Source organism: Oncorhynchus keta, chromosome 32, assembly GCF_023373465.1.
Source record: "Oncorhynchus keta strain PuntledgeMale-10-30-2019 chromosome 32, Oket_V2, whole genome shotgun sequence".
Lineage (NCBI taxonomy): Eukaryota > Metazoa > Chordata > Actinopteri > Salmoniformes > Salmonidae > Oncorhynchus > Oncorhynchus keta.
In genome coordinates, this window is record NC_068452.1 from 27,546,602 (window position 1) to 27,561,394 (window position 14,793).

The window sequence follows — 14,793 nt, forward strand, 5'->3', positions numbered from 1 at the left end:
ATAAGTGGCAGATATGTGAGAGCAGAACTAATAAACGTGCTCTGCCCGATCACTAAAATGGCCACCCCTGTCAGAACTACAGATCACAAAATGGCCGCCCGCCAAAACTACAAGTCCCAGAAGGTGGAGCCGACTCACAGATAAAGGGTCAAGAAAAACCAGGAAGAGGAAGAGAGAGGGCTGGAAGGAGCTATGAACAATAGAGAAAGAGACTATAGAGATTGGCTGGATTTACCGTGTATGAGCTGGATTGTGTTGGACTTACCTGTTGGTGTTTGGACCTGGACCTACCGAGAACCCGATTCGTGTACCGAACCCTGCTATCCTTGACCTCGCCTACGGCCTGGGTGGACCAGGACGGAGAAACAAACACACAGGTACTGTCCTGTTCAAAAGAACTCTCATTCTTGGGTGATTTGGTGACAGTTTACCATTTAGTTTGTGACAAACCCTCCTAACCTTGAAGAGGTTTGCCACAACAGCTAAAGAAGGAATTCTATCCGATTCAGTACGACTTGCAAAGGTGGGACAGGATTGGATAGGTGTGAAGATTTAGGATTGGAGTCTTTCCTACAGTAGGTTCTTTCCAGTAACCACTGGACCATAGGACTGCTGAGTATTGTAAGTATTAGTATTGACTGTTCATCATTGTTGATGTCTGTTGTGACTCCTGGCTGGGTCAGATGGAGAAGGCCAACTCTCGCATGAAGCAGCTGAAGAGGCAGCTTGAGGAGGCTGAGGAGGAGGCCACACGTGCCAACGCCTACCGCAGGAAGCTGCAGAGGGAGCTGGACGATGCCACTGAGGCCAGCGAGGGTCTCAGCCGTGAGGTCAACACACTCAAGAGCCGCCTCAGGTATTTAGAGCCCCGCCCACACACACACAAACAGTTGTGTCTATTGGCCAAATTGATGGTCCTCGTTACTAATACCTCTCATCCTCTCCTGGCCCCCTCTGTCCCCTGCAGGCCCCATCAGTTTCTCCTCCAGCCGCTCAGGCAGGCGTCAGCTGCAGGTGGAGGGAACATCACTCGACCTCCTATTCGACGATGAGGTGGAAAACAAGACCACGGACGCCAATGCCAACGAGACGCCAGCAGCTCCCCAACCAGAGTAGACGCGCTCCCTCCAGCCCACACGCAGCATGGCCTCTGCCCCCACAAACCTTACCCCTGTCCTCCTAACCCCAGACATCAGCAGTGGACCCCACTACTCTGCCTTACCCCTCTATGGCAAGCTGCAGGGCCAAGCAAATCCATCATCTCCTCCATATGAATATACCGCACATCAAGCCTTGGATTCGTTTTTAACATCAATTGCAGATAAAAGTGCATTTAAATTGCATAGGTGTCTGAGTGTGCATAGACACTCGAAAACAAATAGCAGGAGTTTACCATAATGATGTTAAGCTACTTCCCTGGAACAGCCATTAGAATCAAACAGCCCTCTAGCTAGAATTAACCACTGTCATTTCAGCTGGTTTACTGGCACTCAGGTGGACGACTGCACACAAGTCGGTAAAAACATGTGTTTTTCATGATTGTACAGTATTGGACCAGGATATGTAAAACAAAGCACAGCATAAGCAAGGGAATTATTTTTAAATCGTAGCCTAAATGATGATCCCACCGAAATGTTTTCATCAAAACCACCACTGTCATAGAGATACTGCAATCCACTTAGTTTAGTATAAAAATAACTGTAGCAGGTTTGTAGTAAATTAGATTGTACCACGCCATATTGCCTCAGCATTCCCCCTATATACAGTGCCTTGCGAAAGTATTCGGCCCCCTTGAACTTTGCGACCTTTTGCCACATTTCAGGCTTCAAACATAAAGATATAAAACTGTATATTTTTGTGAAGAATCAACAACAAGTGGGACACAATCATGAAATGGAACGACTTTTATTGGATAAACTTCAAACTTCAAACTTTTTTAACAAATCAAAAACTGAAAAATTGGGCGTGCAAAATTATTCAGCCCCTTTACTTTCAGTGCAGCAAACTCTCTCCAGAAGTTCAGTGAAGATCTCTGAATGATCCAATGTTGACCTAAATGACTAATGATGATAAATACAATCCACCTGTGTGTAATCTAGTCTCCGTATGAATGCACCTGCACTGTGATAGTCTCAGAGGTCCGTTAAAAGCGCAGAGAGCATCATGAAGAACAAGGAACACACCAGGCAGGTCCGAGATACTGTTGTGAAGAAGTTTAAAGCCCGGATTTGGATACAAAAATATTTCCCAAGCTTTAAACATCCCAAGGAGCACTGTGCAAGCGATAATATTGAAATGGAAGGAGTATCAGACCACTGCAAATCTACCAAGAACTGGATGTCCTTCTAAACTTTCAGCTCATACAAGGAGAAGACTGATCAGAGATGCAGCCAAGAGGCCCATGATCACTCTGGATGAACTGCAGAGATCTACAGCTGAGGTGGGAGACTCTGTCCATAGGACAACAATCAGTCGTATATTGCACAAATCTGGCCTTTATGGAAGAGTGGCAAGAAGAAAGCCATTTCTTAAAGATATCCATTAAAAGTGTCGTTTAAAGTTTGCCACAAGCCACCTGGGAGACACACCAAACATGTGGAAGAAGGTGCTCTGGTCAGATGAAACCAAAATTGAACTTTTTGGCAACAATGCAAAACGTTATGTTTGGCGTAAAAGCAACACCCTGAACACACCATCCCCACTGTCAAACACGGTGGTGGCAGCATCATGGTTTGAGCCTGCTTTTCTTCAGCAGGGACAGGGAAGATGGTTAAAATTGATGGGAAGATGGATGGAGCCAAATACAGGACCATTCTGGAAGAAAACCTGATGGAGTCTGCAAAAGACCTGAGACTGGGATGGAGATTTGTCTTCCAACAAGACAATGATCCAAAATATAAAGCAAAATCTACAATGGAATGGTTCAAAAATAAACATATCCAGGTGTTAGAATTGCCAAGTCAAAGTCCAGACCTGAATCCAATCGAGAATCTGTGGAAAGAACTGAAAACTGCTGTTCACAAATGCTCTCCATCCAACCTCACTGAGCTCAAGCTGTTTTGCAAGGAGGAATGGGAAACAATTTCAGTCTCTCAATGTGCAAAACTGATAGAGACATACCCCAAGCGACTTTCAGCTGTAATCGCAGCAAAAGGTGGCGCTACAAAGTATTAACTTAAGGGGGCTGAATAATTTTGCACGCCCAAGTTTTCAGTTTTTGATTTGTTAAAAAAGTTTGAAATATCCTATAAATGTCATTCCACTTCATGATTGTGTCCCACTTGTTGTTGATTCTTCACAAAAAAATACAGTTTTATATCTCTATGTTTGAAGCCTGAAATGTGGCAAAAGGTCGCAAAGTTCAAGGGGGCCGAATACTTTCGCAAGGAACTGTATATGACCAGCAAAAGACCCTGTTAACTTTACCAATATAACCTTGTCCAATAACCCACCATTTTATATTTGACATATCAATCTACTTTAAGTGGTGTACGATAATGTGTGGAATTAGGTTTGTCAGACTTGGAGCAAAGGCCCTTTTTTTAGAAAGACAGCCCAAATGTGTGCTTGACTGTCACACCCTGACCTTAGTTTGCTTTGTATGTTTCTATGTTTTGGTCAGGGTGTGATCTGAGTGGGCATTCTATGTTGGATGTCTTGTTTGTCTGTCTCTGTGTTTGGGCCTGATATGGTTCTCAATCAGAGGCAGGTGTTAGTCATTGTCTCTGATTGGGAACCATATTTAGTTAAGGTAGCCTGTTTGGTGTTGGGTTTTGTGGGTGATTGTTCTTGTCTTTGTGTTGGTTACACCAGATAGGGCTGTTTTCGGTTTTTCACGTTTCTTGTTTTTGTATATTGTTCTATTTTCATCTTTATTAAAGATGTATCACAATAACCACGCTGCGTTTTGGTCCGCCTCTCCTTCAGCGGAAGAAAACCGTAACAGCGGCACGGTAGGAAGCCCGAGAGTCAGCCCCCAAAAATTCTTGGGGGTGGCACACAGGGAGTGTGGCGACGCCAGGTAGGAGACCTGCGCCAACTTCCTGTGCTTACTGGAGAGTGAGAGAGACCGGGCAGGCACCGTGTTATGCTGTGGAGTGCACGCTGTCTCCAGTGCGGGTGCAGAGTGGGCATCGAGCCAGGTAAGGTTGGGCAGGCTCAGTGCTCAAGAGCTCCAGTGCACCTGCACGGTCCGGTCTATCCAGTGCCACCTACACGCACCAGCCCTCCGGTGGCAGCCCCCCGCACCAGGCTTCCTGTGCGTGTCCAGAGCCCAGTACTCCCTGTTTCTCCTCCCCGCACTCGCCCTGAGGTGCGTGTCCTCGGCCCAGTACCACCAGTGCACCATTCATTGTTCCCTTACTTCATTGTATTTGTGGTTACATTAAAACCCTGAGGGAGTGCGTAGATAGACTGTGCACAGACACACAATATTGTTGTAATATGAACTTTTTACTCTTTTTACCCAACATGAATAAATGATAGAGATTGCCTCTTATACAGTGCATTCAGAACGTATTCACACCCCTTAACTTTTTCCACATTTTGTTACGTTACAGTCTTATTCAAAATGGATATAAAAAAAATCATCAATCTACACACAATACCCCATAATGACAAAGTGAAGTCAGGTTTTTAGACGTAGCAAATTTATACAAAATAAAAAACAGAAATGCTTGTACATGCTTGTACATGATTTGGAAAGGCACACACCTGTCTATATAAGGTCCCAGTTCACAGTGCATGTCAGAACAAAAACCAAACCATGAGGTCGAAGGAATTGTCCTCCATCATTCCTAAATGGAAGAAGTTTGGAGCCCCAAAGACTCCTAGAGCTGGCCGCCTGACCAAACTGAGCTATCAGGAACCTAATGGTCACTATGACAGAACTCCAGAGTTCCTCTGTAGAGATTAGAGAAACCTCCAGAAGGACAACCATCTCTGCAGCACTCCACCAATCAGGTCTTTATGGTAGAGTGGCCAGACTGAAGCCACTTCTCAGTAAAAGGCACATGACAGCACGCTTGGAGTTTGCCAAAAGCCACCTAAAGACTCTCAGACTATGAGAATCAAGATTCTCTGATCTGATGAAACCAAGATTGAACTCTTTGGCCTGAATGCCAAGCGCCATGTCTGGAGGAAACCTGGCACCATTTCTACGGTGAAGCATGGTGGTGGCAGCATCATGCTGTGGGGATCTTTTTCAGCAGCAGGGACTGGTTGACTAGTCAGAATCGAGGGAAAGATGAACGGCACAGTACAGAGAGATGCTTGATGAAAACCAGCTCCAGAGCGTTCAGGATCTCAGACTGGGGCGAAGGTTCACCTTCCAACAAGACAACGCAGGGGTGGCTTGGGGACAAGTCTCTGAATGTCCTTGAGTGGCCCAGCCAGAGCCCGGACTTGAACCTGATCGAACATCTCCCTGAAAATAGCTGTGCAGCGATGCTCCCCATCCAACCCGACAGAGCTTGAGAGGATCTGCAGAGAAGAATGAGAGAAACTCCCCAAATACAGATGTGCTAAGCTTATAGCGTCATACCCAAGAAAACTTGAGGCTGTAATCGCTGCCAAAAGTGCTTCAACAAAGTTCTGAGTAAAGGGTCTGAATTCTTATGTAAATGTGATAGTTTAGCTTTATGTTTTCTTGATAAATTTGCAAAAAAATCTAAAAACCTGTTTTGCTGTCATTATGGGGTAGATTGATGAGAAGAAGATAAAAAAATAAATTAATCAATTTTAGAATAAGGCTGTAACTTAAATGTGGAACAAGTCAAGGGATCTGAATACTTTCTGAATGCACTGTAGGTACATTTATTCACTACCATTGTAATGGTTTTCTAGGTGTGAAGGAGAACATTTTGTGTAGATTGCGATCCATGTTTTGAACATTTATATAATTAACACAAACACTACAAAACAAAGAACGTAAATACAAACTTTGTGGTGTAAACTGTTTCTTCTTGTGTCAACTAGGCAGCCTGGAACAAAGACACTAAGGACAATCACCCATGTCAAGGTGGAATATGGCTGCCTGATGTTCCCAATTGTTCGATATAAACACCTGGTGTTTGAGGTCCAGACAGCCATGGACTTTGCAAGTCACCCCACTAGGGCAATCCCTATCTACCTGGTGTCTAAAAACCTGGTGGCCACACCCTGTCCTGGTCATGAAGATAAACACAAAATACTTTGTTCAGGGCGTGACAACCATGTCAGTAATTGAACATTTGGGCAGCCTGATGTCCTGGTGGATCTTTTATATCTATATAATTGTAAACATACAGTAGATGGCCTAGAGTGGGCACATGCTTGGTGGTGTAGGCAACTTTGGTGGTCTAGGGCAGCCTGATGTCCAGGTGGTCTAGGGCGGCCTGGTGTTCTGGTGGTCTTGGGCAGCCTGCTGTTCTGGTGGTCTAGGGAGCTTGGTGTCTAGGGTTTAGGGCAGCTTGATGGTGGTCTAGGATAGTCATTGATGGTGGTCTAGGGCAGCTTGATGGTGGTCTAGGTCTGATGGTGGTTGATGGTGGACTAGGGCAGCTTGATGGTGGTGTAGGGCAGCTTGATGGTGGTGTAGGGCAGCTTGATGGTGGTCTAGGGCAGCTTGATGGTGGTCTAGGGCAGCTTGATGGTGGTGCTTGATGGTGGGCAGCAGCTTGATGGTGGTGTAGGGCAGCTTGATGGTGGTGTAGGGCAGCTTGATGGTGGGACAATAGGGCAGCTTGATGGTGGTCTAGGCAGCTTGATGGTGGTGTAGGGCAGCTTGATGGTGGTGTAGGACAGCTTGATGGTGGTGTAGGACAGCTTGATGGTGGTGTAGGGCAGCTTGATGGTGGTGTAGGACAGCTTGATGGTGGTGTAGGACAGCTTGATGGTGGTGTAGGACAGCTTGATGGTGGTGTAGGACAGCTTGATGGTGGTGTAGGGCAGCTTGATGGTGGTGTAGGGCAGCTTGATGGTGGTGTAGGACAGCTTGATGGTGGTGTAGGACAGCTTGATGGTGGTCTAGGGCAGCTTGATGGTGGTGTAGGGCAGCTTGATGGTGGTGTAGGGCAGCTTGATGGTGGTGTAGGACAGCTTGATGGTGGTGTAGGGCAGCTTGATGGTGGTGTAGGGCAGCTTGATGGTGGTGTAGGGCAGCTTGATGGTGGTATAGGGCAGCTTGATGGTGGTCTAGGGCAGCTTGATGGTGGTATAGGGCAGCTTGATGGTGGTGTAGGGAAGCTTGATGGTGGTGTAGGGCAGCTTGATGGTGGTCTAGGGCAGCTTGATGGTGGTGTAGGGCAGCTTGATGGTGGTCTAGGGCAGCTTGATGGTGGTCTAGGGCAGCTTGATGGTGGTATAGGGCAGCTTGATGGTGGTCTAGGGCAGCTTGATGGTGGTCTAGGGCAGCTTGATGGTGGTCTAGGGCAGCTTGATGGTGGTCTAGGGCAGCTTGATGGTGGTCTAGGGCAGCTTGATGGTGGTGTAGGGCAGCTTGATGGTGGTCTAGGGCAGCTTGATGGTGGTGTAGGGAGGCTTGATGGTGGTGTAGGGCAGCTTGATGGTGGTGGCAGCTTGATGGTGGTCTAGGGCAGCTTGATGGTGGTGTATGCAGCTGATGGTGGTGGTGATGGTGGGTAGGGAGCTTGATGGTGGTGTAGGGCAGCTTGATGGTGGTGTAGGGAGGCTTGATGGTGGTCTAGGGCAGCTTGATGGTGGTCTAGGGCAGCTTTTGATGGTGGTGTAGGGCAGCTTGATGGTGGTCTAGGACAGCTTGATGGTGGTCTAGGGTCAGGCTTGATGGTGGTGTAGGGCAGCTTGATGGTGGTCTAGGGCAGCTTGATGGTGGTATAGGGCAGCTTGATGGTGGTCTAGGGCAGCTTGATGGTGGTCTAGGGCAGCTTGATGGTGGTCTAGGGCAGCTTGATGGTGGTCTAGGGCAGCTTGATGGTGGTCTAGGGCAGCTTGATGGTGGTCTAGGGCAGCTTGATGGTGGTGTAGGGCAGCTTGATGGTGGTGTAGGGAAGCTTGATGGTGGTGTAGGGCAGCTTGATGGTGGTGTAGGGAGGCTTGATGGTGGTGTAGGGAGGCTTGATGGTGGTGTAGGGCAGCTTGATGGTGGTGTAGGGCAGCTTGATGGTGGTGTAGGGAGGCTTGATGGTGGTGTAGGGAGGCTTGATGGTGGTGTAGGAAGGCTTGATGGTGGTGTAGGGAGGCTTGATGGTGGTCTAGGGCAGCTTAATGGTGGTCTAGGGCAGCTTTTGATGGTGGTCAAGGGCAGCTTGATGGTGGTCTAGGACAGCTTGATGGTGGTCTAGGGAAGCTTGATGGTGGTCTAGGGCAATTTGATGGTGGTGTAGGGCAGCTTGATGGTGGTCTAGGGCAGCTTGATGGTGGTGTAGGGCAGACTGATGGTGGTCTAGAGCAGTTTTATGATGGTCTAAGGCAGTTGATGGTGGTGTAGGGCAGCTTGATGGTGGTCTAGGGCAGCTTGATGGTGGTGTAGGGCAGACTGATGGTGGTCTAGAGCAGCTTTATGGTGGTGTAGGGCAGCCTAATTTGATTGATCTGATGTTTCTTCGTGTGTGGTAGGTGCTACTCCAGGTGGTCCCTGAGCACTGTGCCTCTCCCTGAGTTTAATGATGGGTTTTATTGATGCTTCTCCTGGTAGTGAGGGGCCTGGTCTCCTTCACCTGCTCCACTACAATGAGAAATTACAGTGAGATCTTACATGTACATACAATGTGTCAGGATTGTCGTAAGAAGCAGACCAAAATACTTTATTCATGATGTTTTAATTAAAGAAAGCACTGAACACTGAATACAAAACAATGAACGAATAACGACCGTGAAGCTGTAGTAAGAACTGTGCTGACACAAGCAACTAACATAGACAATCACCCACAAAATACCCACAGAATATGGCTGCCTAAATATGGTTCCCAATCAGTGACAACGATACACAGCTGCCTCTAATTGAGATCCAATCTAGGCAACCATAGACATACAATTTACCTGGAAAGGATACAGCCCCATAAACATACAAAAAACCCTAGACAAGACAAAAACACATACATCACCCATATCACACCCTGACCTAACCAAAATAACAAGGAAAACAAAGAATGCTAAGGTCAGGGTGTGACAGTACCCCCCCCCCACCCCACCCCACTCCACCATAGTCTTAGTCCACTTTTGTGTTCTCCTAGGAACAGCGACCCAACTAAAGGGCCCCACTGGATGAGTGGCAGCTCCGGACAGGGGCAGCACCGGACTGAGGGGCAGCTCAGGACTGAGGGGCAGCTCAGGTCTGAGGGGCAGCTCAGGACTGAGGGGCAGCTCTGGGCTGAGGGGCAGCTCAGGACTGAGGGGCAGCTCAGGTCTGAGGGGCAGCTCCAGACTGAAGGGCAGCTCCGGACTGGCTGAAGACTCTGGCGGATCCTGGCGGATCCTGGCTGACTGGCGGCTCTGGCGGATCCTGGCTGACTGGCGGCTCTGGCGGATCCTGGCTGATTGCCGGCTCTGGTGGCTCCTGGCTGACTGGCGGTTCCTGGCTGGCTGGCAGCTCTGGCGGCTCCTGGCTGACTGGCGGCTCCTGGCAGACTGGCGGCTCTGGTGGCTCCTTGCAGACAGGCGGCACTGGCGGCTCCTTGCAGACTGGCGACTCTGGAGGCTCAGAACAGACTAGCGGCTCTGGAGGCTCCTGGCTGACTGGTGGCTCTGGCGGCTCCTGGCAGACTGGCGGCTCTGGTGGCTCCTTGCAGACAGGCGCACTGGCGGCTCCTTGCAGACTGGAACAGACTGGCGGCACTGGAGGCTCAGAACAGACTGGCGACTCTGGAGGCTCAAAACAGATTGCCGACTCTGGAGGCTCAGAACAGACTGGAGACTCTGGCTGCTCAGAACAGACGGGAGACTCTGGCGGCTCAGGACAGGAGGAAAGCTCTGGCGGCGCTGAACAGACGAGGCGCACTGTAGGCCTGGTGCGTGGTGCCGGCACTGGTGGTACTGGGCCGAGGACACGCACCTCAGGGCGAGTGCGGAGAGGAGGAACAGGGAGTACTGGGCTCTGGACGCGCCCCTGAAGCCTGGTGCGAGGGGCTGCCACCAGAGGGCTGGTGCGTGGAGATGGCACCGGAAAAGATCGGCCCGAGAAGGCATACTGGAGGTCTCGAGCACTGAGCCTTCCCAACCTTACCTGGTTGAATGCTCCCGTAGCCCGCCCAGTGCGGTAAGGTGGAATAGCCCGCACTGGGCTGTGCAGGCGAACCGGGGACACCATGCGTAAGGCTGGTGCCATGTATGCCGGCCCAAGGAGACGCACTGGAGACCAGATGCGTAGAGCAGGCTTCATGGCACCTGGCTCGATGCTCAACCTAGCCCGGCCGATACGAGGAGCTGGAATGTACCGCACCGGGCTAAGCACGCGTACTCGGGACACCGTGCGCTCCACCGCATAACACGGTGCCTGACCAGTACAACGCCCTCGCTCACTCCGGTAAGCACGGGAAGCTGGCACAGGACTCCAACCTGCCTTAGCCACACTCCCCGTGTGCCTCCCCCCAATACATTTTTGGGGCTGCCTCTCGGGCTTCCTACCGTGCCGCCGTGATGATTCCATTCGCCGGTATCCCTCCTCACACTGCTCACAGAGAATCCCAGGAGGGTTCCGGCACTCTCCCTGGGTCGGCCGCCCACCTGTCTATCTCCTCCCAAGTAGTGACCTCGTCCAGATCTCGCTCCCAAGTCCATAAGTCCTGTTTACACTGATCCTGCTGCCACTGCCTGTCACCACGCTGCTTGGTCCTGTTGTGGTGGGTGATTCTGTCACGATCGTCGTAAGAAGCGGACCAAAATGCAGCGTGGTATATGTTCATGATGATGTTTTAATTAAAGAAAGCACTGAACACTGAATACAAAACAATAAACAAATAACGACCGTGACGCTATAATAAGAATTGTGCTGACACAAGAAACTAACATAGACATAAAAAATCACCAACAAAATGCCCACAGAATATGGCTGCCTAAATATGGTTCCCAATCAGAGACAACGATACACAGCTGTCTCTAATTGAGAACCAACCATAGACGTACAATTTACCTAGAAAGGAAACAGCCCCAAAAACATACAAAAGACCCTAGATAAGACAAAAACACATACATCACCCATGTCACACCCTGACCTAACCAAAATAACAAGGAAAACAAAGAATACTAAGGTCAGGGTGTGACACAATGTCTGAAAAACAACACATACAGAGGGATTACAGGTTAAAGGGATAACTCTCACCAGCCCTCTTAATAAATCATCTTTCTAGCTTTGGTGAACACTTTTTTTCTCTTGATGACTCATTGTCGTCATTGACTCCATTTGTGACATTTTTCTCAAATTTGTGGCCTAGAGCCTTACCTGCAGACATAGAACAGGATGTAGGCAGTCTGTGCAATCGCCTTCAGCACAGTGGCCTCATCTGTCCTCAAGACATGTGCGTCATCCAGACAGAGCCACCCACTGCCACGGCTGTCCAAAACATCACTGATGTAGTGGCCTAGGGAACAAGGGAAACAAAATAGAGTGTACATTAAGCTTTCATAATTGTGTGTGCGTGCCTGCATACCTGCGTGCCTGCATACCTGCATGCCTGCATACCCGTATACATGTTGTCTCCCAGATGTGAGATCACACTTGACAATTTGTAGATATTGTCTGGCTGGTGTCGCTGTAAGGAAACACATTTAATAATAGGATAGTTATTTTGTCTACAGGATAGGGGTGCCTTCTATAACCGCCTTATCTTGTATCGCCCACTATCTCAACTGGATCTAATTATCTGTTACTTATTTTCTCTCTCTCTCTCTCTCTCTCTCTCTCTCTCTCTCTCTCTCTCTCTCTCTCTCTCTCTCCTCACCACAGTGGCTGCCTGCTGCTTTTTCTCACTGTCAGCTGGTTTCTCTAGCTGGTCAGAGGAATTTGAAACTGGTGGGGGTATATCAAATATAGTGTAAATACAAACCAGAAAGTGAAGTGGAAACCCATCAACAAATATACTCTTAACTTCAGCTTCCGACTTGCTTTCCTCAACAGTCCTGTTTCATGAGAGGATGTTCTGCATGATGTCAGTAACACAATGTCCTACCTGGTCTATCAACGGTGGTTATGGATTCTCTACACAATGACTGCTTGTTTTGACACAAACAGAAATTAGGCGAATTCTGCATAGTGCATTTTTAAGGTGTACACAGTGTGGCAAAGAAGGGGGTCGAGTGATAAGTGGCAGATATGTAGCTCATGGGCACATTCTGGGTGGACACCTTGGTATCGATAAAACCCGAGACCGGATTGTAAGGAGGTTTTACTGGCCAGGAATTCAAGCTGAAGTGGCTCGACATTGTGGAGAGTGCCCGGAGTGCCAGTTAACAGCTCCCCGACCAGCTTTTAGAAGCCCGTTAGTGCCACTCCCCATAATCAAAACGCCATTTGAGAGGATAGCAATGGATTTAGTGGGCCCACTACCCAAATCCGCCAGAGGGCACCAATACATTCTGGTCATTCTAGATTATGCCACTCGCTACCCAGAAGCCATTCCCCTTCGGACAATGAATTCCAAAAATATCGCAAAGGAATTAGTGCTCTTGTTCACCAGAGTAGGGGTTCCAAAGGAGATCCTTACCGACCAGGGGACCCCCTTTATGTCCCGCCTTATGGCGGACCTTTGTAAACTGTGGCAGGTGAAACAGTTGAGGACATCGGTTTACCATCCTCAGACGGACGGGCTGGTTGAGAGATTCAACCGAACCCTGAAGTCAATGCTCAGGAAGGTAATCGAAAAGGATGGGAAAAACTGGGATTGCATGTTGCCGTATCTGATGTTTGCCATTAGAGAGGTTCCTCAAGCCTCGCTGGGGTTTTCTCCCTTTGAGCTGGTATTTGGGAGGCATCCCCGGGGAATCTTAGACATCGCCCGGGAAACCTGGGAGCACCAATCCACCCCGTATACTAGTGTCATAGAGCACGTCACGGCAATGCAAGACAGGATAGCCACAGTCATGCCCATCGTCAGAGAGCACATGAGACAAACACAAGTACACCAGCGGCACACAACCGGCAGACTACCCTGAGGGAATTTCAACCGAGAGGTAAGGTGTTAGTGCTGATCCCCACGGTAGAGTGTAAACTACTAGCCACATGGAAAGGACCATATGAAGTACTGGAGAGAATAGGAGAAGTCAATTATCGGATCCGACAGCCAGGTCGACGGCCCCAGGAACAGATTTATCACATAAACCTGTTAAAAGCATGGAGAGAGAGAGAAACACTAATGGTCACATACCCCACACACATTCAGGAGACAGCCGAAGTAAATATTTCACCCACTCTGTCCCCAGCGCAAGTACAGGAAGTAAAGACCCTGATCCAGAAAAACAGATGTGTTTTCAGAGGTACCTGGCCGAACTGAGGTTACGGCTCATGATATCGTTTCCTACCAGGGAGAAAAGTGAGTATGTGGCCATATCGGGTACCCGAGGCTCGACAAGCCGCGATTAGAGCAGAGACTGAGAAAATGTTGACAGCTGGAGTGGTCGAAGAGTCACATAGTGAGTGGTCTAGCCCAATTGTGATGGTCTCCAAGCCCGATGGGTCTTTGCGGTTCTGTAACGACTTTCGGAAGGTAAATGAAATCTCGAAGTTTGATGCCTACCCCATGCCCCGAGTAGATGAACTACTGGAGAAAATTGGTCATGCTCGGTACATTACGACCCTTGATCTGACAAAAGGGTACTGGCAAATTCTTCTGACCCCCAGGGTCAAAGAAAAGACAGCCTTTGCAACACCTGACGGTTTGTTTCAATACACCGTCATGCCATTCGGCTTACACGGGGCCCCAGCCACCTTTCAACGGCTCATGGACAAAGTCCTAAAACCGCACAAAGCATACGCCGCAGCTTATTTAGATGACGTGGGGATCTACAGCCCAGATTGGGAATCCCCCGGGTACAGGCAGTGTTAGATGCCCTTAGAAAGGCAGGGCTCACGGCAAACCCTGCCAAGTGTTATGTGGGGTTAGAGGAAACAGAGTATCTGGGATACATTGTGGGATACACTGTGGGAAGAGGGTTAATCAAACCCCAACATAAGAAGGTGAAGGCAATTAGAGAATGGCCGAAACCAGTAAATAAGAAGCAGATCCGAGCCTTCCTAGGGCTGACCGGTTACTACCGGAAGTTCATCCCAAGTTATACCACAGTGGCCTCCCCACTTACCGACATGACTAGAGCCAGAGGGCCAAACATGGTCAAATGGGATGAAAGGGCCACCAAAGCATTTAGGACTATAACAGGAGGCTCTCTGCTGCAACCCAGTGCTGGTGGTACCAGACTTTGAGAAAGAGTTTGTGGTTCAGACGGATGCCTCAGAGGTCTGCTTGGGAGCAGTGCTATCCCAAGAGGTAGAAGGGGTGGAACACCCCATCCTGTTTTTAAGCAGGAAGCTGGAACCACGGGAAACCAACAACTCAGTCGTTGAGAGAGAGGCGCTGGCAGTAAAGTGGGCTCTAGAAAGCCTGAAGTACTACCTGCTGGGGCGCCACTTCACCCTCATCAGTGACCATGCCCCACTCACCTGGATGCATAGGGCTAAAGAGAAGAACGCTCGGGTGATGCGGTGGTTTTTGAGTCTCCAACCGTTTCATTTTGACTTGAAACACAGAGCAGGGAAGGAAATGGGAAACGTGGATGGGTTATCCCGCATGCATGCATGCATATTTTGCAAAAGTTTGAAATATCCAATAAATGTCATTCCACTTCATG

General features: G+C 48.9%; 1 protein-coding gene across 6 annotated transcripts in view; it reads left to right on the forward strand.

The window, feature by feature from the left end:
• The window catches only part of LOC118365503 (myosin-10), a 96,763-nt gene that overhangs the window by 61,360 nt on the left and 20,610 nt on the right, over nucleotides 1-14,793 (forward strand). For 3 of the 6 annotated variants that reach the window (XM_052491173.1, XM_052491174.1, XM_052491175.1), the window contains one exon: nucleotides 684-856. In XM_052491173.1, coding sequence (XP_052347133.1) covers nucleotides 684-856 — 173 coding nt within the window. Of the gene's footprint in view, nucleotides 1-683; nucleotides 857-967; nucleotides 3,901-14,793 lie in introns of those variants that run through there. The other 3 variants (XM_052491177.1, XM_052491176.1, XM_052491178.1) reach the window with 3 other exon arrangements.